Genomic DNA, 27,588 nt, shown 5'->3' with positions numbered 1-27,588 from the left:
CAGGCAAAAACTCTTCTTCCCGGGCTTGTTAACAGTGGGTGGTGAGGCAGTTATCACAATTACTTATTCTCAAAATGAAGCTCTTTCGTTGGTGGCTGGATTATTCTTCCCACACACTTTTTCATAGTGACTTTGTAATTTTCAAACAGGTCCCTGTCTAAAAAAGTTTTTTTAAGCATTTACAGTCTCCATTCTGCTGTTGTCAATCATCAGGCAGGAATGGTATATGGTATTTTGAAAATAACAATCTTCTAGTTTCACTCATTGTTCCATGATTGCAAGAGCTCTCATGCCATCAGTTGAAATGCAGGCTTGGTGTTAGGAACTATTCTGGACTTCTCCATTACTCAGAAGCTTCTGAGCTGTTGCATGAGACAATTGTCATCATCTCTTAGCAGCTAAGGAAAGAAGATTGAATTTCCATAACATTCTGGTTCATTCAATTTTGCCACTAGGCTCATTAGTGTCCAGCTAAGAGTTGCACACCCCACCCTTCTTCCAAAAGCCATAATGCCTCAGGAGCATTAGTGCTGATGATCGCCTGAACTTCTTTTGTGCCAATAATTACCTGCTTGATGCCATTAAGGGGCCATTGTTTTGCATCTTTTTGAGAAGGGAATACAGGACTGTTTTCAGCTCTTGCCTGGACCTTGATAACTTATGCAACAAGACTTGTTTGCACTGTTCATCTCATCCACATATCCAGTCAACTGATGGTTACAAATTATGTTTGCAGTCTTTCATCTAATCTGCCCATGCCAAAAGTATCTTACAATCACATGGCTTCAACAAGGGTTCTTCTTTGAGATTGGTTATGTATCTAGAGGTGATTGTCAAAGGATGTCCAAAGCATTCTTTGTGGCTACCCAGTCACTTTGCCTACATGTTAGCTTGGCACAATCAACCCATGAGTTGACCAGTTGTTGGTGAGTTGACAGCTTGCTGGTAGACTCCTCCATTAAGGAGGTGGTTTTAGCCCACTACAACATCAAGGATACATATGTTGTTTGTTTCTTTTGCCTGAATTATGGTATTATGTAGAAAATGCAAGACAAGACATTTAGAACATTCCTCCTTGTTGAGTTGGTCCTGGCTTTGCTTTGTTTTTCAACCAAGGACTTTTTATCCTTTTTTCATGTGTCATGATGAGAAATTGTTTCATCTTTTTTAAAACATACAGCACCACAATGCTAGTGTAAACAAAGCTCAGTTGAAATGGGATCTCCCAATGAAGCTGTTTGCCACCAAAAAGTTGCTAAGGAGTTCATGTCTAAGTGAGATCATGACACCCTGAATGTTTATTACCTTTTATACAAAAATACATTATACTCTATCGCATGCATGCATTTGACCATTTTAATTTAAGTTTTTGGAGAAAATATGGCACAGTAATGATGCAATTTTCATTTTGTTGACAAAAGTAAAACACACTTCACTTTCTGAATAAAAATAATTTCTATTGGTTCACTCAAGCATTGGTAAACTTTCATTATATATTGAGCAAATTTTCATAAGGACTACAAGTATATCTGAGGAAAGATCAACATTTCAGTGACATATAAATACATGGCTCTCCCTACATTCATATGTACAATGTATATTTCTTTCATTATGCATGATAAAAATTAAGTCAAGCATCTACCTCTGGAGTCCTGTTCACGCAAACTACGTAAAGTTTTAAGTATTAAGTAAATATCATAATGAAAACTTAAGAAATTGTACAACAACTGTACATAAACTTGGAAAACATTTGCATTCTATGCAAATTTTCAAAAAAGTGGACTAACTCTGATGAATTTAATGTATGTAGATACACAAAGTACAGCTTATCTTAAGATACAAATAGTAGTTTGAGTAAATTGAGAAATAAGAATTTTGAAAATATGGAAAGAATTTAGAGTAAATAGTAACAAATTTCAATCATACATACTATTCAACAGATCTTTATAATTGGACGCAAGGTGATTTTACATACAAAAAGGGTGCATTTTTGAGCATGGGTAGACCGTTTTATAAATATGAATTAAGGAGAGCAGTAAACAGCTTTTCTTAAATCCTTAATTAGCTTTCAATTAATTCTTTGTAGCAGTTCTTTGGCTAGTTTTTTAGATTGGTTTAATTTGTCTTGAAAGACAAATAATCTTCCAGCAAAGAAGAGCATTTCTGTTGTCACTTTTATATGCATTATATGCTGTTAGCACATACCTGGATGAGGAATTGTTTAATTCCTGAAGTAGTTGAGTTAGGAACCATTGATCAAAGTCAATTTCATCAAAAAGGTCATATGATGAAAGTCCACAAGCATTATATACTATAAAAATGAAAAAATAAACTAACAGCAAATGTATAATAGTTTCTGCTGACGCCTTAAACTACTTATTAAACTACTGTAAAATAAAAACAAATATTAAACAAGTGCAAGCTTCTGCTGATTTGCGGTATGAAAAGGGAAACTATCACACCACTAGGGAATGTTGCTGGGAGACACCATGAAGTAATTGTAGTGTTTAGGGAGAAAGTCCTATTGTAAAAATCGTAATTCGGTGTGTGTACAAGAAGGGCCAGAAAAAACATGGCATATGTACATCGATGTTACAATACCTGCATCTTTCTTTAATAGGACACTTATGTCATCAGATGGTGGGGACCCTTAAAGGAAAAAAATAGGAAAAGCTTCTTTTGCTTTTAGGATGGAAAGATGAAGAGCTGAAATTCAAAGCTCTGTCAATCATAATTGACTTTTTTTCTTGTTCAAGGAATCATCAAAATAATTGTGTACCTTTGACCCTAAAAACAACTGTGATACGTCACCGAAAACTCATTAGAAATATCACTTGAGGAAAAAAAAATTATTTAAAACTCAATCACCCCCTTGGAAATAGATGCTGCTTTTATCAAAAACAAGCAAGAGAGTGTTGAAGATAGGTTCACACATTTGGAAAATTAGGCAAAAAATTAATTTTTACATTATTGTGGATATATGAAAATCATATATGTGCACTGTGGTGAAGAAACGAATATAATAGATCCTCGCAGCTATAAACAAGACCTAAAAAAAAAATTCAGGCCCATGTGGGATTTGAACCAAGTATCACAGAGGTCATTTGAGTGTTCTAAGTAATGTTAGACCTTGTTGTAGAAGTTTTGTAGGTATTGCTGTTTCTTTTTTGTATCATTGAAAAGAAAAAAGCAATAATAAAAAATATAATGATAAAAAAAAATCATCATCATTGTCATCTCATTACACAAGATATATTATAAGAAGGAAGTCCTGATAAATTTCTTTGAGCTGGGAGCAAGTTTTCAAAGGCACTAACTAAAAGATGTTTGGGGATATTCCATTTGAACTAATTCTTAGTAGAAGAGCACAGATACATGTTGAAGGGGTGCAAAAAGGCAGCAAGTGAGGCAATTTTGTTATATCAAAGGTAATAATTGAGTTGCTTGTTGATAATAATGATTTTAGATATATGAAATTCATATATTTGTACTGTGGTGAAGAAACGAATTTAAGAGATCCTCACAGCTAAGAACACTACTGAACTAGTAGTTGAAAATAGGACCTGGAAAAAATTCAGGCCCGTACGGGATTTGAACCCATGACCTCTGTGATACAGGATTAAAATCTTGTATGGGATTTCAGGTCCTATTTTCAACTACTAGTTCAGTAGTGTTTTTAGCTGCGAGGATCTCTTAAATTTGTTGTTGATAATAATTCAGTCAGAAGCAGAGAGTTTAATTCTGTTACAATTTTACAATTAATGACATCAATCTACCTCACCTTGCAATAATTTAATCATTTCAGTGACAACTTGAGTAACAGTGCTGCGGAATTCACTGAGAAGACTCAAATACAACACCTCTATACAAGCCTAGAGAGGATTAGAAAAAGGTAAAAATTTGGTCTCCTTTTGTCAATTATCTTGTTGCTTGGTAATAAACAGGACCACATGTTTACTTGTACCTATGTTTATTTTGTAACAGCTGCTACAGATTCTTTTTATCTTGAAATATTTCACCCCATATAATTTTTCCTAATTTTTCTTCTTGAGATACAACACACATATAATATTTTACATCAACTCTCTGTGACATTGAGATGATGTGAGTTGCATGAAGACCCAGAGAAATAGTATCCCTATAATTTAAGTAATTCGCTTAAAAATTGGACAAATAGTACTGCTGATGTATGTGAAATTATTAGAATTATTTGCATTTTTTGAGAAAAGTTATATGGAGCCATATCCCGGATAAACAGATTTCATCAAAGATTATTGTAGAAAATACTCTTAACTTGCTATGCCATGACATGAGGATATCGTTTTAAATCTAGTGCAATAGTTAGAAACATATCATAAAATAGGTTCTGGTTAGTCATCTTGGTAAATAACACTTTCAAATGAGAAATATAATTGTTTGTCTCATGATGTGGTCACTTTAGATGTGGATTGCAATCTTCATCAATGTACAGCTACATTTCTCTTTTGAAAGAGCTGAAAAGATGTTAAAAATCTAAACTCTAACCTATCACATAGAACTTCGAGAGTTCTTTCCATACACAGCATCATGTTGTGGTAGTTAAGTTGATGGTAAACTTGGCAGCATCATAATTTTGAGACAGCTAGATTTTTATTGGTTAAAGTTAACTTAGCAGAGATGCCTTGTCTCCTAAGGAAAATCCTGGATTTGTAGGAAAATCTACTGAGAATTTTCTGTGACTTTCCCAAAAAATGATGTAACAGGATTTCCCTATAACATTAGCATAATAAAAGCAATTGTCATGCCCAGCCTTGAGTGCTCTAACAATAGTTAGTCAGAGCATAGGAAAACTGTTCCCAACAACTTTAAGTTTTATGTGAAAAATGTATCTTGGCTCTACTTGAACAAATCAGCGCCTTGTCTCCAGGATGTAAAGGACAATATTTCCTATGTCATTACTATTTTGTGTTAGAAAAATATTAGGTCAGGTAAACAAGTATTCAATTGTCCTCCTAGTGATTGAGATTGATTAGGAAAGGAATTCTGTATGCGACTCTCTGCAAATAGTTACACTGGAAGTAGAGATGTTGATTCAAACAAGGAACTACAGGTAGGTTTTTATGTGTGCTTGGATTTTGAGTGCCTGAGTTTGTGAGTTTATGAATCTTCAGCAGGTTGCTATATCTGAACCCAATGCAGAGGTATGAGACGCTCACTCACAGCTTGCCCAAAAGAACACAACATTTGTTTTCCAGGAATTTCAAAAGGATGCTTTTGACAATTTGAAGGGTATCAATATTGTCGCATCTGTCCTGGCTGTTTCTAACAAGGAAAGCCAAAAGCAACTTCTTAGAGTTGCTGTAAGTACAGTATTGCTAAAAAATAAATGTGCAAGAACTTTTTTTAATCCAGAACTTCATCTTGTCCCCAGTCAGGTTTATTTCTGCTTGAGTCTTGGCAACCACAAGAACTTTTCTGTGGTAGATTTTCAAAAAGGGTCAAATGGAAAGATTTCCTTTGGGGTTCTTTGAGGTAGCCACAATAACAGAAACAGAGGTGAAATGAGAAGGTGAAGCTTTAAATTACAAGCCACAAGAAATGTCCAAAGTAGAACAACTACCACCACATCAACAAACCAGATCAACTGCACCAACTCCACAAAACAACGACAACCACAGCAAACACACTTGCCATACCAAAAACAGAAACAGTTCCATTAGCATTTACAAGATCTACTACTACTGCCATGGAAACTTCATGAGCTACACCAATTAAATCGTTTATTTGGTGTAGAGTAAATTTGTTTTGGTACCTGAATCTAAATAGTTGCATGATGTACCAAATGACTAGTTTTTGAACCACTTTTATGGACAATAGTATGTTAGGTCTTAATTTTAAATTGAGGCTACATGCTTCTTGATGTTGAGGAGATATGAAAAAGTCCCTTGTTTATACATTTTCCAGCTTCAGCAATGGAACTTGCACATGTACCCATAACAGTATCACTGTATATACATGTTTTATAACCAACACAATTCTATTTATCAATTTATTGAACCATCATTTGTAATGAAAATGACACTACAATAACTACTTAGACTATGGCTTTTACTAAGCTAATGCAGGCTCAGTGCTATAACATCACATGAAGCAACATACCCTTAGATTATATCGCCATGATTCACCAGCCTCTTCATTAACTGTGAAAATGAGATACTGGTAAGACATCTCTGTTCATTAATACTTTACATATGCTATTCTGATACTCTGCTCATTAATGTTTCAAAAGGTATGACTTCAAACATGTATTATCAATCAAATGACAAAATAATATGCTCGAACTGAAAGTTTGAAGTAAAGGAATCCATGCCTTACCAAAATTTTCAGGATCCAACTCCCAACTTTTCAAATCCTACAATGTAAATCATATACTTATGGTCTACATCACAATTTATCTCTTCCCATGGAGAACAAAGTCAATTAGAAAGCTGCAGCACATTTTTATAATTGCAATGAGTAATATTATTGTCATTAGATAACTTTTTAAATCATTTTAGACAGTTTTATACATCATAAAAACTATTCGCAAGCATTCATTCGTCGTAGCTATTGGACATAAATACAATGAAGAAATGAGGCCAAATTTAAGTAAAGCATCCCAATGATCACAGAACTCTCAGAAATGTCATGTTGAAAGTCATAAAAGAAGAGTGCATGGAATTTGTTACATTTTTTTCAGTTGAGATATGTAAATAGCCACTGAAGGAATGAAAGATGCTGAATTTCAATAGACTTAAACTTTAATTCAAACAGGGTGTAGAAGTAAAGCTGATCCAACCCAAAAAAATAAAAACCAACAATTAAAAAAAATGGCTACTGTTTCAGTCAAGTTATTGCATCATAACAATACAGTAAAGATTTTTTCTCCATAAATCAATAGCAGTGTATTTTCCTTGCAATACTGTGCTACTGTAAAAAAAAACCAATACCTTCCACTTCTTTCCAAAAGTACAGGTGTGTGAATGTCTAACTACATAAAAATGTGGTCTTAGATGCTTATACTCATAGCTATGTTAACTTGCCTCAGCAGTAAGAGGAAGATAAAATAAAATTAGTTGCTGGATAGTTTCAGATAGCATTGGCGGTGTAAAGAAGGCAGTCTTAATCTGGAAGGAAAATTGAGCCAGAATGTTTAAGAATTTCATCTCAAAACTTAGAAAATATTAAACTTTTTTAAGGTAAAAATGGTATTCACTTTTCCACTAATTTGATTGTCTTAAATGTACATCACTGGCCATGGGTAATAGGTGCACAATCTTCTGTCAATATTTTGGCAAAACTGTAAATTTAAGTGCCGAATGCCCTCGCCTAAGTCCTCTGCCATATCTCTTCAATAGGATTATTGTTCAACTAAAATATTGCTACGACTACGATGTATACATCATCAAGTTCATGACACACAGGTATGATCACAATATATGTAACCAGCAAAAGTTTGCTAAAGTGATTGATCATGTTACAAGTGATATGTTGTCATTAAAACACGGTTCATCTTACATAGAGTAAGAGCTGTGTATTTTCAATATCTTGTTCAAGAAAAATTACAATAAGACTCATCTAAAAACTCTTCCACTTTGTGTAAAATGTAACAAACATAGCCTCTCTCTGCTATGGTGTCCATTCCATGCCCTGAAAACTCCTGAATGGAGTAATTCTAAATAAGACAAGCTAGTGGGGTTCTGCTGTGGCCATAACAGATTTTTTACTACATTAATTACTATTCCAAGTTAATAGTTTATTGACAAACCTGGTGTGCCTTGAGGATCTCTTTAGGAGTTGTTTCTATAATTTAGATTATTCTGTGTAGTTAGAAACCTTGAGTAGCTGAGCTATAATTTATGGACACAAATAACCTGGGGCATTCATGATACCATCCTCAACACAGTTTTCAAATATATATTGAACATCTATACATATGTTTAGAGAGTCAAGTTAAAAGCATGTCTACATGCACTACTTTCTCTTACATCCATTCAACATTAGTATCAATTGTTTCTGTAACAAGAGGAGCATGCATCAAATAAATGTACTTTATTGCATGCAGAACTACAAGCAGAACTGATGATCCCATCTAGTCAGATATAAGTCTGCTTTAATACCTTAAAGTTTAGTACATTAAGCATGTCTTGTATCTTCAATTTGGGAGGGAGTGCTATGTGTAAATGAAAAACCAATCATCTCCCAATATTTCTTCAAATTAATGTCTGCCCACTTGGTAATATTTTCTACTTAAATACTAGTAGTCAGGGAGCAGATACTGAAAAAAAAATGAGTTTCATTCAACCATTGCCACAGGAAAGTTCTGATACTTGAATGTGATAATGAAAGACCTACTGATCAAAGTTAGGTGCTTTGTAGACTTGAATTGTGGTGTACTTTTAAAAATACAGGACAAAATGGCAAAAACAAACTGATAGATGATCAACCTGGACAGAAACAAGAACATTGCTCTTTTAAATAAATTTGTGGGCAAGTTGACATTAAATTCAACCCTTTAAACGATCAAAGTTGCCAGCTCTGTTGCAGCTTCAAGCATCCTGAATGTGATTGCCATTATGGTGAATTTGTTTCTTTATTTAATCATGTGTGCTGCATCTTTGTTGGCATACGTACTAGTGGCCCTTACCTTTAATTTCTCTGGGAGGTTGGTACATCTCACACTTAACAATCATTTTGATAAGCTTACAACACTGAAGAGCAAATGTTTCGAATAAACATGCTGCAAAAGAGTGATACAACCTTGGTATAAGCGTCAAACTTGTCTTTGAAGAAAGATGACTTTTCTCCCTATTTCTGTTTCCCTTAACAATGGAAAAAGTGGCTAATGATATCTTTTAAAGTTTGTTATCATTATGACAGTTTAGATTAGATAATTACATGTATTCCAAATTGAAATCATAGCTACTTAGGCAACTCACCTTTCCCTTCACTTGTAAATAGGTAGTTGTAGCAGAGTTCTAGTACAGGCCGCATTAGTGGTAAGAATGATAATGGATGGTGTTCTTGGCTGTCTATCAGCTGAAAAAGAACAGTAAGCACTAAATTTCAATGTTAAAGTTCATTCTATTGTTCATTTCTCATATACTGTAAACATGAAAACACTTAACTGAAGTCTTTCAACAGTTACTTTCTAACATGGAAAATAGCAAGGAAGTCCAAAAAGAAGCTGACAGCTTATTAACATTGGTTTATTCAAGTGATGTGGATGAAGGAAAGAATAAACTACATCATATAACAGAAGTTTTATTCAAAGTTATGTGAAAAGGAAATTCTTGTAGCAATGGTTTGAAGCTAAAAATGTAGACGATAAGGTAAAAACACAGGGAAGGGAATTCCAAGCCTAGGAAGCCTAAGAACATTTGTGAAGGATGGTGAATTTGATCATAGAACAGTTCTACACAAATGTATTCATTAGGTACTGGCATTTTGTGCTTTGTACTGCGTGTATGAATTTGTTGGTGAATAGAGAGAAGAGGATCAAACCCCTAAGGAGAGAGATGATAAGAGTCCAAGCAAGAGAGGAAGCATAAATATTGAATATACCAAGCACATTTAGGTAGAAACCAAGCTAGACAGTGGTATGAGTGAGATATTCTGCTCCATGGCAAATCAACTTTGGAGAGGGAAATTTCCAATTATAGCATAGCTGGCAAATTACCTGCCTAAACTCAATGGTGCAAGTGTGCTTCATAACCCTATTGTACATGTTAATGACTTCACCAAACAAATGCCTGGAGTTCCTCAAAATATTTCTACCACTCTTTTTTGCCTTACCTTTTAGCAAGCAGTTATTTGGTAAATGTGATGAATGTGCAAATTGATTTCTTAGTAGATTATGACAAAGGCTATTATTCTTTTAGTTTGGGAATAAGTTTTTTTTCACCAATTTAATTCTATATTTTACTTACTTTCTGGGTTATGAGAAAACAACATCCAAAATAGTGCATTAACAATGTTGTAAAACAATTGGTTTATACATCAGCTGTGCATGCATGAGGATATGAAGCACTTAGGATGTTTTGAGAGCATTGAAGAGGCCAGAGTTGCCCACAGTTGTAAATCTAGCCACTCATTCACTTCTCTTGAACTCTTCAAATTTCTTGGGTGCTTCATATCCCCTTGAATGCACACTGACACATAAACCAATTGTTAATTTAAATTAGAACATTAAAGTTTAGTACCCCATAATGTTAGTTTGGGAATAAGTTTTTTTCACTGATGTAGTTAGGCTAAGCATACATTCTATAGGGTATATATTTGTTCCCAGTTCTTGTGAAGTTTCCCTGAAAGTTTGAGCGCACAAGTTCACAATCAAAGTATAACATTTTTGCTAGCTAATGTGCATAGCATTAATCAGAGTGCAATCTATTCAATCTACCTGTCATGTAATGTAACAGCTGCCACAACTTTGCCACCGGACATTGATTTGTTATAAGTTTATTTTGTGTTAAACGTGTTAAACAGCAATAATGACATTACTGTTTGTCCATTAGGGATGTGATCTTTAAGTTCCACCCAGAACCACATTTTAGTTGATTGTCTTGCTTTGGGCTAATGATAAGATGTGTTTATTGGAAGAGCGCCTTTTGCCCACCTTATCTTGAAATTTGTTTTGGTCAAACTCTTACATGTGGGACTGTTATGTAGGTGCCTATGTTCCTTTCCGTGTGCTTGTCTTAATATCTAGTCTTTTGGTAGTTTCACCAAGTTTTTACACTAGTTTCTTTATTGCTCGTTTTCACAAACTTGTAACACGTGGCTTATGTTGTTCATGCTTTGTTAGAACTCTACATGTTTTTTTCCACTTGGCTATTAGTTTTTGCTAGAGTTCATTTTCAAGTCGTTCTCCTTTATCCTTTGAAGATAGTCTCTTTGTGGGTTTGTTTTTGAGTTTTAGCTAGTTTTTGGATCTTCCTTTATATCAGAATGATTGGAATGTTGGTTCATATGTTAGAATTTAGCTTAGCTTCTTCCCTATAATATCATATTTCAGTTTATGACAAGTACTTGGATACCTCAACTACATTAAATAAAATGATTCAAGGCTTGTGTGTAAAATATATCCTAGCTCTCTTCATAGTGTGCAATCATTTGCGAAACTCATAGTTGTTGTTGAAAATTTGCTTTGCTTGTGTTGGCCATTACATGTAAAGAACACAAAACATTTTCGAACTACCATGTGAGCTTCTTTTGTTGATTCATGACAACAGCCCTGATGCATTTTACAGACTTATAAGTTTGGATAACCCAAAGGGGTCATGCAAATTGATGAAATGCACACAATACTTTCTATACATGTACCAAATAAAATTACCCTTAATGTTCACCTCCTGACAATCATAAAATCTCTTGTTACTGGCACTGTGAATGTAACATGACAAGTAAAAATACATTATTGGTTACTCACCACTTTGGTTAACAGTATTACATATTTTTCAACTTTTTCTTGTGTGCTGCAACTCATATTTTCTGATTTTCCTGTTTTAATTAGAAATAAAAAAATAAGCAAACCTGTTCATGCACTCATCACTGGTCAAACTTTCACCTAATGATTGTTGGTATACTTTTTTGAATAGGTGATGAGTGATTATCAGTTTCATTTCTTTGTAAGAAGCAGAGTTAAAAACAAACAATAGAAAGTATGAATTAATAGGTAAAGTATAAATTTGATAAAAGACAGTAAGATATTTAATATTTAACTAGTAGATGTTACATACTGTAATGCAACATCATTTTGATTTTTTCAAGTACTGCTTCCAGAAGACTCTGTGGATAAGAAAAAAAACCATCATGCTTGTTATGTAAATCAATTAAATAAATTAACATAACGATGGACAATGACAAAATCTGGTAATTTTGAAAGAGAGCATACAACATATTTGATCAGTCAGAATAAAATTTGTATCAGTCAAGGTCCAGAAGGAACCTCAAAAAGGAGTGAAGTTTTTCTTGACAACTTCACTTAGCCTGAAGCCAGTTGCGCTAGAACATTTTTAACAGCAAGTAATCATTACAGTACTGTAATAATGATGATGATGAAGATGATGAGACTGACAATGATGGCAACCATGAAGATAACACTAATACTATTAGTAACTGTTAAAACAATAATGATATACAAAACAATGCTTCTTAACCGAAATTTAAGAAGAGAGGGAAAGTTAATTGCTTTAAAAAGTATGTAATTCAGAGAAAGAAAAGGCTACAAAGGAAGAATTCTGATTGTTCAGATGGCCAATAAAATTTGTGCTCTGGAAGAACAAAACTTAATTTGACACCCTTGACAAGTGTTTTAAATAGGTCTCCTTTCCCCACCAAAACGAGAATACAGGAGTAGAAAGACAGCCCTAGAATCAAACACTGTGAGAACCATTGAAGTTTGGTTACTGGTTTCAAAAAAAATAAGTGTTGAGAAGAAAGTACTGCTAAGGAAATTGGATATTGTGCAGCAACTAAGGTCATAACTCTCCTCAACCAAAGATTACAAACCACTGAGCCCCAAAATTATAATTCTGTTGCTTAATAGACAATAAAAGAACAAAGTACAGTCTGTCTTTTGATTGCTTCAGAGACATGGGTTCCTTCAAACAAGTACTAGAGAGTGACACAGCCTTACTATGTTTACAACAAAAGGCATCAAGAAAATAGCTTTACTACTATTTGAAGAGCAAGAAACTTGGTGGGCTAAAATCATTGTACTGTATTTTAACTAGTTTTTTTTTTTCATACCACTGCTTGTGATGTAGGGTCAAACTCCTTCAGCCCATGGACAAGTAACTTTCTCAAAACTATTTCAAGAAGAAAGAAAGTCCTTCAGGTCATTTGTTAATAAAGGATTTTTGACACTGTGCTTGAAATTATACATAGAATTCATGTTTGTCAATAATGCTTAATTTCAAATGTCAATTGAAAGAAACAAATTATCCCACTCATTTTTTTTTGTAATATTAGGGGAAAAAAGTTAAACACTTTCACAAAACTACAACAATTCTTGCAAATAATTTACAAAATCTTAGAAGGGGAGAAGTGGTCTTAGTGATTTTGCCTGATAGCAAGAGGGGTTTATCTGTGCTACATGAGCATTCCATTTAGGTGGAGAAGCATTGCCCCAATTTTTCAAATGCAATATTGTAGAGCAGGATGACCCTCAGCAGTAATGGGCTGGTTGGCCCCTATCACTCAACCATATCCATATTCTCCTTTTTGGAGAACATGAGAATAAGGTCTCATTCCCTTTGAAGGTGCCTTTACACCTTAGACTTATACACTTACACTTTTTTGGGAGACCCTTTACATGTTCCCCAATAACTATAAAATATGGCCATAAAATGGCACTTGGTGCAAAAGACCTATTAGTTTTCCACACCAAAATCAATAATTGTCTGTTATCAAAATGTTTTGTAATTCAAAAAATCTTCTATGAGAAAGACTTGAATGTATCATTAGGAGTACAATATTGATAAGGACTGAATTCAACCCATGTGATATTCAAATTTACGTTTCTTTACTGTAGTAATAACCATAAATGCATCTCCATATACATTTGGTACCTTTCAGTGCTAGGGAACTCAGTTCTAGTGGACCCAAACTTCTTGTGTACTCCTGCAAAAAAATAAAAATAAAAAAAAAATAAATCAACTGAACTAGATTCACATGCAGTGAAACAAGAAATTTTTCATACACAATTCTCTTGCATCATAATGCAAATTGGGAGCTGGTTTGGGCACATTCAAACCATTTTTACAAAGTGTAATACATTTTGGGTGTCTTATCTTATTGATTATGAACAAAAGATTCCCCTGTCATATGAGAGGAGCTACCATAACCACTGACATATTGCATAATTGCAGGTGTTTAATCATATAATAAATCTCACACAAGGGAAGGTGCAAGGCTGGTCTGCCATAGGCCTTTTTTTTCATGGGTATAAAACACTTTCTTGCATATCGTATACTCTGCAAGAAAATGCCATTGATTTCTGTCCCTTGCCAGGCAGTCAAGCTGCTCCCTGTGTCCAGCCTCTGTCTCTTTAGGAAAGCCTTTGTTTCATCTGTGGTAAAGAGAATTACTCTAGATGTGTCTGACATTGGTATTCTAATCCATCTCAAGTTCTTCTGTGCAGTTCATTGTTAGAGATGAAGCAGATAATTCTTCACAGGCATCTGTTCTAGAAGACTTCTAGCTTGTAACTGATGTTCTTCATCACCTCTTGATTGATTAAATTGACATATAGCAGAGTGGTCTATTCTTTTTTCTGCTCCAGAATCTGCCTCAGGGTAAACACATAATCTGAGCAAAACCATCCATGGGAAAAGCCTGCTTGTTGCTGTCTTAATTACCCATCCAAGGCTTGTGCTTGTGAATGATTCCCCTTTCCAGATGTTGCATTTCACTTGATCTACTACCTTGGGCAACTTCACTTTAAGTCCTGTCTTCCATATTTCAGGGATTTGCTCACTTTCTTATATGGCCCTGAATGTGTTAGTATTGTGGGGTATTTCTATTTCTTCAGCTTTAAACATTTCTGTTGGCATTACATCTTTCTCAATCAGTTGCCCTTCTGCCCTCCATTGAAGGCTGCTTTCATCTCTAACAAGGTACATGTAGGTGAGTGATGATAGTGACAAACCCTAATTAGAAAAAATAAATGGTGACCAGCATTTGGTGATGAAAGCTCCTTGATTCCATGAGAGCAAATGTTTTGTCATTGTTTAGGTAATTTTTTGTTTTTCGTAATTGGTAAGGAATATAATTGTTAGTTGAGATGGAGGTGCAACTGATGACATACCTCACCTCCCAGGAAAGGAGGATACATTTGGAGGAATTAGCAATTGATTTCAAAGACTATTGCTGACTTCACTAATTATGTTGGTGTCTGAGAATGTTAAGGCAGTAACAGACCAACCATAAACCGTTTACTACAAACTATTTCTCAGTGGCATGACCCTGTGGAGGCAGATTCCGAAAAAAAAGGCAACAAAAAGGGCAGAAGGAAGAAGCACCTGGTAGAAGGGCTAGTTGTGTGAGTCTTTCTAAATTACAGTGCCATCTTAATGAACTATAGGAAAGACCATCATCCTGTTGGGATGATGTTTTTGTAGTTTAAGTTGGGTGGTTGTTGGCTAAGTTCATATATATTGATAAAGATGTAATCAATTACTAACTCCACACAAATCACATTTACATACTCTTCTATCACAATTTTTCAAGACAACAATGAACACTGACAGAGGGAAAACCAATAACAATGCTAGAGGATGTAGTCATATAACCCTCATTTGGTCTATGAGCATCCTTGGTAGATAAAAATGAAGCAACTCCTTCTGTATGAGTCTTTTGCAAATCAGATCTACTCTAATCCAGAAAAAGGTTCACCAGATGATTGCATCTATGTCTTTTTTTGGTCCGGTTTTTATCTGCTGTAACCGATCTCACAACCAATGTTCCAAACCTCAACCACTTTGGTTGCTTACTAAAGATAATTAAAGAATTTTGGCAACTAAAGGTCACAATATGGGTTATGACTGTCACAGTAATTCTAGCTGTGAACTCTTACACTCTGACAAAAGGTTTGGATATATCTATGACTCTACCTATACCATTTTTCTGGTTGGGTATTTGTCTGCTGTACCCCATCTCACCAGCAGTGCCCCAAGCCACAAACACTTTGGTTGTTAAGGTAATTGAAGAATTTTGGCAACTAAATCTGCAGTGATTCTAGTTACAAACTCTCACACTATCACAAAATGTTTGGATGGGGGCATATTTGGATAACAGAAAAGAGGCATGAAAGATACCTGAAATATTATGAAGGAAAGCTGAACAAGCCTTTATCATTGCCTCTGGATAACAACAATTGTGAGAATTAGGATCAGTGAGACAGAGAAAGCAATAAGTAGAATTAAAAATCTGACAGGACTTGGCAAGGAATATAAAGTTTTGATTCCTGTTGGATGGTAATGTACAATTCACCTTAACTTGGAATGCTTCTAAAAGAGATGCTGTCTTGCTCTGCCACAGGTGTAAAATATAGCTAAAAATATCCAAAGTCATCTAAACAAGAGAAAATATGAGAGTCAATAATAAAAAAATAAGCTACATAACTGTGTCAATAAAAAAAAATTGCTTGAATTTTAGTGGTTCTCAACAGCCCTTATATATGGCTTATTTGGCTGTTTCAAGTCATTTACTATGCCATTTATAAGGGCTGAACCACTCATATTCAAGAATTTTGTTAATGACACGGTTTACCGACACGGTAATTGTGAAGAAGAGCTCCCCAAAAAACCTGTCGGCCGACAGTTGGCCGACAGGTTTTGCCCGAAATATAGGCTACCTGTCGGCCGACAGTGGACCGACAGTCGGCTGACAGTCGGCCGACTGTTGGTAATGTGTCGGTAACCTGTCGGTAGCTTGTCGGTAGCTTGTCCGTGAAATGTTAACACAAACCTTAATGTTTCCTCTCGGTTTTCGCTTGATACAACATCCAACATGTGTAATACATTGACAATTGACTTTCAAGCTAAGTTATGCAGCTAATTTTTATATATGGCTTAATTGGCTGTCATACTTCACCAACCCAATTATAAGTGTTTGTGATTAGACATGCAAAATCTGACAGGTAAGCAGCCAATAAAATTAAGCATTTTAAGACATCAGCCAATAAAACTCAAATATGTCACTAATGCTGGCCCATCAACATTAAAAAATTACTTCTGGAGTGAGCAAGTTGAGAGGTCCATGATGAAATAAACTAAACATGATAATGTAAACAAAAAACATAAACTAAACAAGATGACATGTTTATAGTATATAGTTTCTAAATGTTTTAGATATTACTATCATTAGCTCTTAGGTATTATTCAATTTGTAAGTTTGTACATTCGATTAGAATTTTAATGAAAATACCTAATTCAGCTCTACGAGCTGCATTACGTATTTTCATTAAAATTCTAATCTAAATTCTAACCTAAATTCTAATTCTTAAATGTTTTAGATATTACTATCATTAGCTCTTAGGTATTATTCAATTTGTAAGTTTGTACATTTGATTAGAATTTTAATGAAAATACGTAATTCAGCTCTACGAGCTGCAATGTATTTCAATAAAGAATCTATCTATCTTATCTATCATAAAAATTAATGAAATAAATGAACTTTACATGATAAACTGAATTATAAATGCTGACCACATTTTGAGATTCAAAAGAGCAAATTAAGCTTTTGAAAATTATCTTATTAAGTGCTCAAAATTCAGCAATAGATGCCATCATTTTGAATAATGCTCCATGAATCTAGCTTCTTAACTGACCAAGAAATAATCTCACTCCTTTTCTTTCCACTGGGGTCTGTTTCAAAAGTTAGATCATTCAGTGTGTGTGGCCAGGTTTTTTAGTTGCTTTCAAAATGTCATCATCATTTTAAAACAATTTGAAAACAGTTATGTTACTATTAGAAATCTAAAAAATGGAGTTCGAAGTAAATATTTTAATGTACCAGGTAATGTTCTTTAAGTGAGGAATATAGAATTTTCTATTCTCTGTTGCCTACTTCTTTTTAACTTCACCCTTTAATGCTACTAAATGAGATGTTATTATGTTACCTTTCTAAATAGTTGTTTATCAGGGATCAATCTCTTGGATGCCAACATTTTAACCACATGATTCAGGACCAGTAAACTCCGCTGTTGATGCAGTGGATCTTGGCTTTTCACTTCCTACATTGACAGATTATGTAAAGAGAGAAATAACATGAAGAAGAATGTTATTACTACATAATGCAATGTATTCAAACCTAAGACTTGTGATTCTCTTTGAGTGTCAACACCTTTTAAAAGCTTTTCTATGTTTGAAACAAAATTATGGTGTTCAGGTGACTTTTTTTCATTTGGTGAATCTTGTTTTAATTTTCTGAAACATTTTTGACCTTTAAAGTACAACAAAGACACCATCCTTCTATCCATCTCAAGAAATTATTTTCAAACATCATTCAATGCTTGTTCTTTTGTTGTTGTTGTTTTTCTATAAATGTAAAAAAAGTGTCAAAATTCTTTTAACAAGCAGCAGCAGCAGCTAGTTTATCCGTGATGATGCTTACAAATACTGCACAGTTATATCTGAGAGATCTGCTTGACATGTTAAAATGATATTTCTTGTTCTACAGCGATTTACTGACTATTGATTTCAATCATTTCAAATAATGAAAGAAAGTGATTGCTAATTCAAGTCAAAGAATACCTATGGCCAACTTGGGGATAAAGTAATCTAGAAATGAAACATGGTTTTTTGTTTTACTTAGAATTAGTTGTTTTGTAGCAAAATTTGCGTTCTAAAGATTAGTGACTAAAAGAACTCCAAAAAAAAAATAGACACTTTGACTTTGCTCAAAAGCTTCCAAAGTCATGGAGAAATCTAAAATGATAGTAACTATCCATTTCCAAAGAATAATAAATGCATACCTCGGGTAGTCTACAAAAATAGTACAAGAGAATATCCTGCATTTATCAAAAATATGTTTGCAAAGTTCATCACATTTAGATGATGTGATCCAAATATTCCTTTGCCTGCACAAGCCAAATTATATTATTTTCCACTTCTATCAAGTATGCCATGTTTTGTCTCACAGCCACTCTATACATATTTGCATTGTAATGCAATGATCTTTGTTTACAAGGTTTTCCCCTTTTGCATCAAACCTCTAAGTTGTTCTGCCTGATACACCTACAGATACAGAATGCACTTTATGTGGCTGCAAGTTTTTTTTTTTCCATAATATTTCCATGATAATGGTGTCAAGGTCAAGTGAGTTAGGTACTACCACAGTGTCAATCAGCAGTGTCTACACCTGAGTAACTGAGTGAGTGACTCATTTGCATATTGAAGTCCCCCTTTAAATACAAATGTTTCAACCCTGAGAGTGAGCACACTACTACAGAGCCATCACCTTGCTCAAATGACAGTGATCAATGCACAAGATCAGAGTGCATGTAAGTTTTATAAACAAGTTTTAGCAACTTTGGTCTGTGTAATACTACTGACTACCTTTTGAAAAATTAAGCTTTCCATTTCTTTTTTCCTAAATTTTTGGGAAATGAGTTAAGTAACCACATTCCAGGGCAAAGACAACTAGAGACAATCAGCTCTACAGCAAAATACTGCAGTTGGGGAACATCACCAATCTGGAGGTATAGTGTTTAACTTTTCAACAACAATAGTCAATTTTAGTTGCCAAGCCTTTTAAAAGGAGTGAGGCTAAGGGTGACCATGTTATAATACAAACCTTGCTGCTTTTCAAATGTATATTGCTTTGTTATTATGCTAAATAGGCAACTAAGTATACAACTGTAAAATGGCCTATTGTGGCCCAATACCCACTGCAAAAGCTTTAATGAAAATGATAAGAGATGAAGTGATAAGTTCATGAACAGGTGTTTCAATACAAAGGTACACATTCAAACCTTCAGTAAGCATGGCAATAGCTCTGGCCAATCCCCCAATCCCATTCTGGCAATTTTTGAGATCAACACTGCTACCTGAGTAATCACCTGCAAAAAGAAAAATAAATCAGGTGAATTACTAACCTCAGTTCTCATTAGTTTTATACGAAAGTGATAAATCTGTTTTTCAAGAGCCTCATCTATTTATTGCAATTTTGTTAGTTTAGTGCAATTTTTTCTCAAAATGACAGTCTGTTCTTATTAATGGCCTGAAGATGGATGTCTATGTCCTTAAGGGTGATGGAGGTTAGATGAGTGCTGGAAAGTTTTGTTTTGCTCATAACAAGAGAAGAGAAAATAGAATAGCAAGGCTTTTGGGCTTAAATCTACACTACTACTTCTTTGAACTTGAGTTTAAAACAAGGCTTTGAGCCAAAATAGTTATTGGGGCTGTCATGAAGCTGGTCCCTGAAATAATATAAGCTACCAAGATAAAATAGCCAGGATTTCGGGATTTTGTGTTTAAAGTACTACTCCTCAGAATTAGAGATTAAAACATGACTTTGGGTCTAAATAGCTCCTGGGACTGTAAAGAAATGGGTCCCTGAGGTGATTCACATGTGAGTGAGTGAGAATTGCACATGCATCTGAGGACAGTTTACATTAAAATTTGTCGAACTATGGAAATGGTCCAACTGACAGAAAGGCCTTACATGAGAAAGGCCATACTGGCAATTAAGGTGCACTAACTAAATCAAATGGTCCAACTAGAACAAAAGGTCTAACAAGAGAATATGGTCTGACTGGTTAAAATGGTCATACTGGTGAAAATGGCCCAGCTACATAAAATGTCCCATGTGCTAGGAATGGTCTGACAAGAAAAAGTTGTCAAACAAGCTAAAATGATCCAACCAGTTAAATGGTCGCACTAGAAAAATGGTCCAACTAACAAATATGATCACAATAGTTAAAAAGATGCAACAGATGAAAATGGTCCAATCGCTTAGATGATCTCACTACATAAAATGGTCCAAGCACTTAAAAAAGTCTTATTCAATAAAATCATCATACTGAAAATATTCTAATTACATGAAATGGTTCATCTGGTACAGATGGTCTAATCACAGAAAGTGGTCCAGCCACTTAAAATGGTCTTACTTGATAAATGGTCACACCAGCAAAGATGTCCTAGTTACATAAAATGGTCCAACAGCTAGAAATGGTCTAACCAGAGAAAATGGTCTAACCAGAGAAAATGGTCTAACCAGAGAAATGATAAAACTGTGCCCAGGCAAGTAATAAAATGCAACTTGCTGTTAAAATTCGGACTAATGAGATTCATCTGGCTAAACAAGGAGCAAAAAAGCTCACAGCATGATTGCATAACAAAAGACACTCATGTCTGATGAAACCCAATCTGTCAAAAATCAAAACAGGGTAAATCAGCTGCTGAGTAACTATGAAATCAGCCAAATGGCAGCCAAATGGATATGTTCAAATGATCTCAATAACAAGAATTAAGCTGCTAAAGCTGTGCAACAAAATATTTCCATATCTATCATTGCAACTGTTGTCATTGTTGATTGAAGACTATGAAACTTGCTTCTTTCCAGTTGAGTATTCTTCTGTGCATTTCCCCTTCATTTGTGAGGTCTAAATAACCTTGGCATAAAACTGACGGATATTTTCATCTATCTCTGACAGTGTTGACAGTGTCATTTTGGCTTTTTGTTGCAAGAATTATTTTTTATTGTTTGTAAAGTATAATGAAAATTGACTTCTACTGTTTTAACCATCTGTATAAACTATAAGTATGCAGGCATAAATACAACAGATTTTTGAAAAATCAGGGTGCTTGTAGCATAGGAGTTATTTTATAAGATGGTCTACCAAGATGAACTGGTTCAAATAGTCTAACTGGGTTCAACTGGTCCAATTAAATTGTCCAACTGGTTAAGTGGCCTCACCAGTTAAATTAGTCTAACTCCAAAAATTGGTCCAACTTCTTTAAATCACCAGAACAGTTAAAATGGTCAAACCGTATTAAATAGTCAAAGTGGTAATAAATGGTCTTACTAGAATAAATGGTCCAACCAGTAGAAATGGTCAGGTAGATTGAAGGTCAAACCATTGATGTAGTCTAACTATATAAATGGTCCAATGGTTTAACCAAATCAAATGATCCAGCTAGTTGAAATATTAAAACATAATCCAACTGGTTAAAATGGTGTAACCAAAAAATTTGATCTAACTACATAAAATTCTCCAAATGATAAAAATGGTCCAAAAAGATAAACCTACCCACCTGGTACAAATGGTTTAGTTTAAGGAAATGGTCTAGCAAGCAGTAAATGCTCTAACTAAGGAAAACAGTCCAGCAGATGGAAATAGTCTAACTATAGAAAACATACCAACAGCTAACATGGTCCAATCAGTTAAAATGAACTCATTACATAAAATAGTCCTAATGCTTAAGATCATTTTCCTGGCTAAAATAGTAATACTGTTGAAAATGGTCATAATGCATGAAATGGTCCAATTGGTAAAAGTGGTCTAACTAGAGAATGGTCCACTGGTAAATACAATCCAACCAGTTAAAGCAATCAAACTGGATAAAAGGTCAAGCTAGTTAAATGGTCTAAAATGGGGCAACTGGTTCAAATGGTTTAACTAAAGAAAATGATCCAACTTGTCAAAAAGCTTGAACAAGTTAAAATAGTCAAATCAGTTAAAATGGTCCAACCACTTATGATGCTAAGAATCACAAGAGGAACTGGTCCAATCAATTAAAATGATCAACCTGTTTAAATAGTGACACTAGTTAAAGTGGTCTACCTAAATGAAATTGTCCAACTGCTTAATATAGTCTCACTAGACAATAAGGTCCAACACATCCAAATAGACCAATTCATTATAGCTAGAGTAAGAAGATAAAATGGTCTAACTGGTGAAATGGTCTCACTTCAAGCTCTAACTGGTTAAAATGCTTTAACCTGTTCAAATTTGTCTGACCAGAAAAATGTCCAACTGGCGAAAATGAACCAAATGGTTCAAATGGTACAACTAGAAAAATGGTCGTCGAACCTGGTGAAAAGGATCCAACAGGTTTACAAGGTCTAACTAGAAAAATGGCTCTACTGGTTAAAATGACCCAAACCATCACAACGACCCAACAGTTTATAAACCTCTCAACACAAAAAATTTATTTTGCATCTTCAACATGCAAATTTTCATCACGAGAACTGATTTTTTCAAACCTTACATAGCATCATTACTTTAAATGTTACCGTTAGAGTGAACAAAAAAAATTTGAATTCAGGCACAAACCCAAGACTGTAAATTGCTTTCATTGTTTACAATCTGATGTGGAACAAGAACATGTAAACAGTTAAAGTTTATTAGCTGATTGATTTTATTCGATTATCTCATTTAAACATTGGTGGCTGTGTTGATCAGTTAAACTTTTGCAGACAAAAATAAGCCTGTGCTTGTCTGAGATAAAAGAAAACTTGTTAATTCGCTGCCTCATAGTTTTGATTTCTATCAGTCACAAACACTTGTAGTCACTTAGAATGCCTTCTAAAGTATATTGTTCGAATTTTAAAAAACTGATTAAATAAAGAACGATGCTAGGCACATGTAGATATGGAATTTCTCTCCCAGTGTTCAACTGAATAGCTCATGAGTCTGGTGTCCAGTTGAACATGAGAAAAGAAATTCGATATCTACAGACAGCCATGTATAATTTTGTTTAGCATGTAAACACAATGGCCCTTCACTGACAAGAAAAGTTGACTTCATTAATGAACAAAACCACAGGATTGACAATCCCCCAATTTAAAATCATAATGTCTGTGGGCACTAAGGCTCAAGATGAAAAAAAATGCATTGAATCACAACAAAACCAACCATGGGCATAAGTTCAATATACAATATTCTCAGTTACTGACTTTGTCCCTACTGACAGAAAAAATCTTTCAAGTACACAGCCAAACCTGTGTGTGGCAAATCTACAAAATGTCAATTTTTGTTCTCAGCCATGCACCAGATATGCCATTACCAAAGCCACTGAATACATAATGTTAAGTTTTTCTTTTCCCATTTTAGTGTCCTTCCCCTTCTAAGAAAGTTTGAAGGTCACTGTCTGTAAGCAATAGAGATTTTTAAGTGTTTTAGCAGCCATGATCTGAGAAAATTCTGACAAACAACCATAGATGGGATTGAGAATGGTGAAGGTTTTGTCATTTATTCATCAACATGACTGTGAGGGGCGTGAAAGGTGAGTGACATGTCAGTAACTGATTGGCTATATCAAACACAAGAAAATATCGTATCTTTTCATGTGTGTTGTTATGGCTTATAACACCATAATAAAATAAGGTTTTTTTTATCAGAACTAGTTTAAGTGATCCAATAGGTTAAAAAGGCACAAATTTGTTAAAATGGTCCAACAATTCAAAATCATCTACCTGAATAAAATGGTCAAATGGCTCAAAATTATCTGACTAGATAAAAAAGTCTTATTACATAAAAAGGTCTGACTAGATAAAATAGTCCCACTTGTTAAAAATGGCTCAAAATTGCCTGAGTAGATAAAATAGTCCAAGGTCCATTTGGTTTAAGTGGTCCAACTTAAGGGTCTCACTAGGTAAAATGGTCCAACCAGTTAAGAGAATCAAGTAACAAAACCAGAAAAATGCTCTAACAACATAAAGTGGTTCACCTGATAAAAATTGTCTATCTAAAAAGTTGTCCAACCAATGAAAATGGCGTAACAAGATAAACTTATCCAACTTGTAGAAATGGTCAAAATTAGTTGACACATTTGTTTAAAATAACACCACATGTTTTTACCATGCATAAGTCATCAACATTCGATGTTGCCTCTATATAGCTAAGAGTTCACAACACAACACTGTTTTGGGGGGAAGGGGGAAAGGGGAAAATAAGTTAATTTAATAGAGAAAAAAGATATAAGATTGAAGTAATACTGGTGGATAATCAACTTGTCTACAATTTTGTTGCCAATTGGAGGTAAAGTGATCATACCCCTGAAAATGGGTTTGCCACATGAATTGGTCCAACTAGTATGAATAGTCTAACAAGAGAACCATTTTGATGTTAATTAGGTTATATACTAATAAGATATTTCAAGTACTTCATAATAAGAATTTTGCTGTGGTTATGCAATTGATGCCAGACTGGTGTAATGTGGCAAATGCTTTGCCTTTTTTTGGCAGGGTTAACTCAAGTTAATCAAAACCTCAAATGAATAAAGGGGGTAAGTTGCTAAAGAAACTTTGGTTTTGCATAGGTAGGGGCATAACAAGATAATTCTGTTTTATCAACAGATATGATAATAAAGAAATATATGTTATATGCCGGCTGGGAGGTCGAAAAATGTGGGATGGTGAAAAACTGTGACCAAGGTCTTGAAAATACTGCCCAAGGCTGTAGGCCAAGGGTAGCATTTCAAGACTGAGGTCACAGTTTTTCACCATATGGGCCGACCCTTAGCCAGTAAATAACATATTTATTTTTTTAAACCTGACAAAATTCTTTCCAAAAGAACCCAAATGATTACCGGTTACTGGTTGCTGCAAATACAGCAAGATCCTCCATAAACTAAACAATTTTTGAGTGAATAAATGGTAGTTAGAATAGAGGTGATGCAAATCAAAGAGAGATGCCTCACCGAAACATTTCCATTTCTGTAATGACAAAGGTGATTTAAAAGGCTTCCAAACAAACCTTGAAACATTATTTTTACAAGTATCTGTCACAATCTGACACCTGTCAATTAGAGAGCACATAAGAAAAAAAAAAGAACAAGAACATTTGAAACAATGGAACTAGTTTGGCAAGGCTGTCATGACAATGTTTTCTTCAGTAACAGTCAATGATCTAACAGGAAGTATTATTCACTCTCATCAACGATTCATTCATGTACGAAGATTTACTTCTGTTCAATAAGTAGACGTGAAGAAAGTAATTGTGAGTAAATTCAAATTTTTTATTTTGAAGTTGTGAGAGTTTGTTTGTTTCTTTGCTGCAATGGTGTGTGTAAATCTGGTCTTTCCTCCACAAAAACTAAATTCAAATAGCACACTCCAACAAAACACAAGGGGATTTAATGCGGTCTTTTCTCATTAAATTCCTTCAGTTTCTGTTGAGCAATTTACGGTACAAATGTCCAAATTGAACGGACTTGGAAAGACTCACCGAGAGTGTATATTTGTTGTTCTTTCACTATGAACAAATTGTTTGAGAAAATTCAGATATTAAATGAATGAAAGTTTCATCGTTCAGTTTAACTGTAACCAAATACTTCATGTTTTAACTTTCTATGCACTTTTTGTGAACGATTAAAATTAATTGCAGATGGTTTTCAGGCCACTTGTCAACCAATGTAATGACACTATCGCTTATACAAATTCATTCTGAAACCAATATTTTTCTGTCAACCAAAGTGATTTGAGAGAGAGAAAAGAGAGGATTCATAAGTTATTTATTGGCTTGAGGTAGTGACGGACGTGTTTGCTTAAAAATACTGCCCAGCTACAAAAGCTAGATATATTTATGAAAAATGGCAACGAAAGTTGAGATGTGCTCACAAGGAATCAAACCTCTGAACTTCGGATTCTGCACTGTGATATGCTACCACTGAGCCACAGAGACTCTAGAGTGAGCGAAGTCTATTACAAAGTTCATATGACACACATCCTGCATACTGCTAGGATCAGTAATTTCAATAGCATCATGTTTGTAATTGGAGAGGTGGTAAGTTTTGAGCTCTGTAGAGAAATAAAGAAAGATGGTTTTCGTCTTGATGTGAGCATGGGACAAAGAAAAAATTCTGAGTCCCCATGAGGAATGGAACTGCTGACCTTCGGATTCTGCACTCTGATGCTCTGCCACTGAGCCACAGATACTCTACAGTGAGTGAGGTCTATTACAAAGTTCATGTGACATGCATCCTGCTTACTGCTAGGATCAGCAATTTTGAGGACGTAATGTTTGTAAATAGAATAAGAGAGATGGTAACTTGATGAATGATTGAGTTTCAGTAACATAATTATTCACAGCTTGTCACACAAGTATTTTACAGGCATTTCATGTGCAAGCATTGGATATGAGTTGGCTATAACTAATCTTGCATCTAACAAGAGTGAATGGAGTGATTGCTTAATTCAATTCTCTGCCTTTCATTAATGCTAAGAGAGCTATGTGAATCTGTTTTAATTCTAAAATTTAAAACACTTGGGTGAATTAGTTTCCATATAATGTGATTCAGTGCATGGGCTGATAACCAGAGTTGAGTGAACCAATCAGAGCATTAGAAATCAAATATTAGGAGTTGAAAATTGTAAAATCAGTATTATTCCTAATCCAACTCATCTGTGGTATCCCAACAGCATTATTTGTAACTCATAAGCAACATGATGAGCTTTGCGCTGGAAAAATTTTCTATGCAAAAAAGCTGGCTGGACATTGAATGTGCAGCCAGCTAATTTGCAAAAGTAATTCAAGCCAAGGTTTGACGCCCCTCGGTGGCATGAGGTGGTTGCTGAACATTCCAGGACATCCAATAATCACCACAAAAAAGTTAATAATAAGCTCCCCTCAACTGAAATTAAAAAAACCACAATTTGCAATAATATTTTTAATCATTTCCCATATACAACTCTACTTTGTTTGCTTATTGTCTAGAAACATTGAAATAACCTAAGGGGCAGTACGCTAAGCTTATTTTCTTTGTAGAAACAATGCATATCTTAAAGAAGACAACAGTAAATCGTAAACACAAGGTCCACAAACAGTCCTGGCCAAATGTTATGGCAACATCTAACAAGAACAGATTATAACACGTAAAAAGAAGAAACTCAAAAATAGTCTCAAATGCGGCAGCAGTAAAGCTGATTTCACCTCCATATTCAAAGGCCAAGGCCTATTTAAGACTAACTTCAACAAACCCTTCTTTAAACAGGTCATGGTTTTGAACCTTTAATTAAAGTCCAGAAACTGTGTTGATTGAATAATCCAGAGAATACAAATCACTTTCAACTCAGGGACGGTCTCCCTGTTCTGTCTAAAAACTTTGGCAGAATACAACT

The 27,588-nt window shown here is 34.6% G+C and overlaps 1 protein-coding gene across 5 annotated transcripts in view; it reads right to left on the bottom strand.

Moving 5' to 3' along the window:
• The window catches only part of LOC113668487 (importin-11), a 56,529-nt gene that overhangs the window by 24,881 nt on the left and 4,060 nt on the right, over positions 1-27,588 (bottom strand). For all 5 annotated transcript variants that reach the window (XM_027184383.2, XM_027184384.2, XM_089203773.1 and 2 more), the window contains 16 exons: positions 19,496-19,582; positions 17,642-17,755; positions 16,012-16,092; positions 13,590-13,641; positions 12,769-12,827; positions 11,757-11,805; positions 11,447-11,517; positions 8,958-9,057; positions 8,666-8,758; positions 7,787-7,821; positions 7,062-7,145; positions 6,355-6,391; positions 6,139-6,179; positions 3,782-3,872; positions 2,602-2,649; positions 2,206-2,311 (listed from right to left, as the gene is read on the bottom strand). In XM_027184383.2, coding sequence (XP_027040184.2) covers positions 2,206-2,311; positions 2,602-2,649; positions 3,782-3,872; positions 6,139-6,179; positions 6,355-6,391; positions 7,062-7,145; positions 7,787-7,821; positions 8,666-8,758; positions 8,958-9,057; positions 11,447-11,517; positions 11,757-11,805; positions 12,769-12,827; positions 13,590-13,641; positions 16,012-16,092; positions 17,642-17,755; positions 19,496-19,582 — 1,148 coding nt within the window. The remainder of the gene's footprint in view (positions 1-2,205; positions 2,312-2,601; positions 2,650-3,781; positions 3,873-6,138; positions 6,180-6,354; positions 6,392-7,061; positions 7,146-7,786; positions 7,822-8,665; positions 8,759-8,957; positions 9,058-11,446; positions 11,518-11,756; positions 11,806-12,768; positions 12,828-13,589; positions 13,642-16,011; positions 16,093-17,641; positions 17,756-19,495; positions 19,583-27,588) is intronic.

This window comes from Pocillopora damicornis, chromosome 4 (assembly GCF_964200805.1).
Source record: "Pocillopora damicornis chromosome 4, jaPocDami1.2, whole genome shotgun sequence".
NCBI classification, from domain to species: domain Eukaryota; kingdom Metazoa; phylum Cnidaria; class Anthozoa; order Scleractinia; family Pocilloporidae; genus Pocillopora; species Pocillopora damicornis.
The sequence above is the reverse complement of the archived record's forward strand: the minus strand, read 5'-3'. Positions and strand labels throughout refer to the sequence as shown.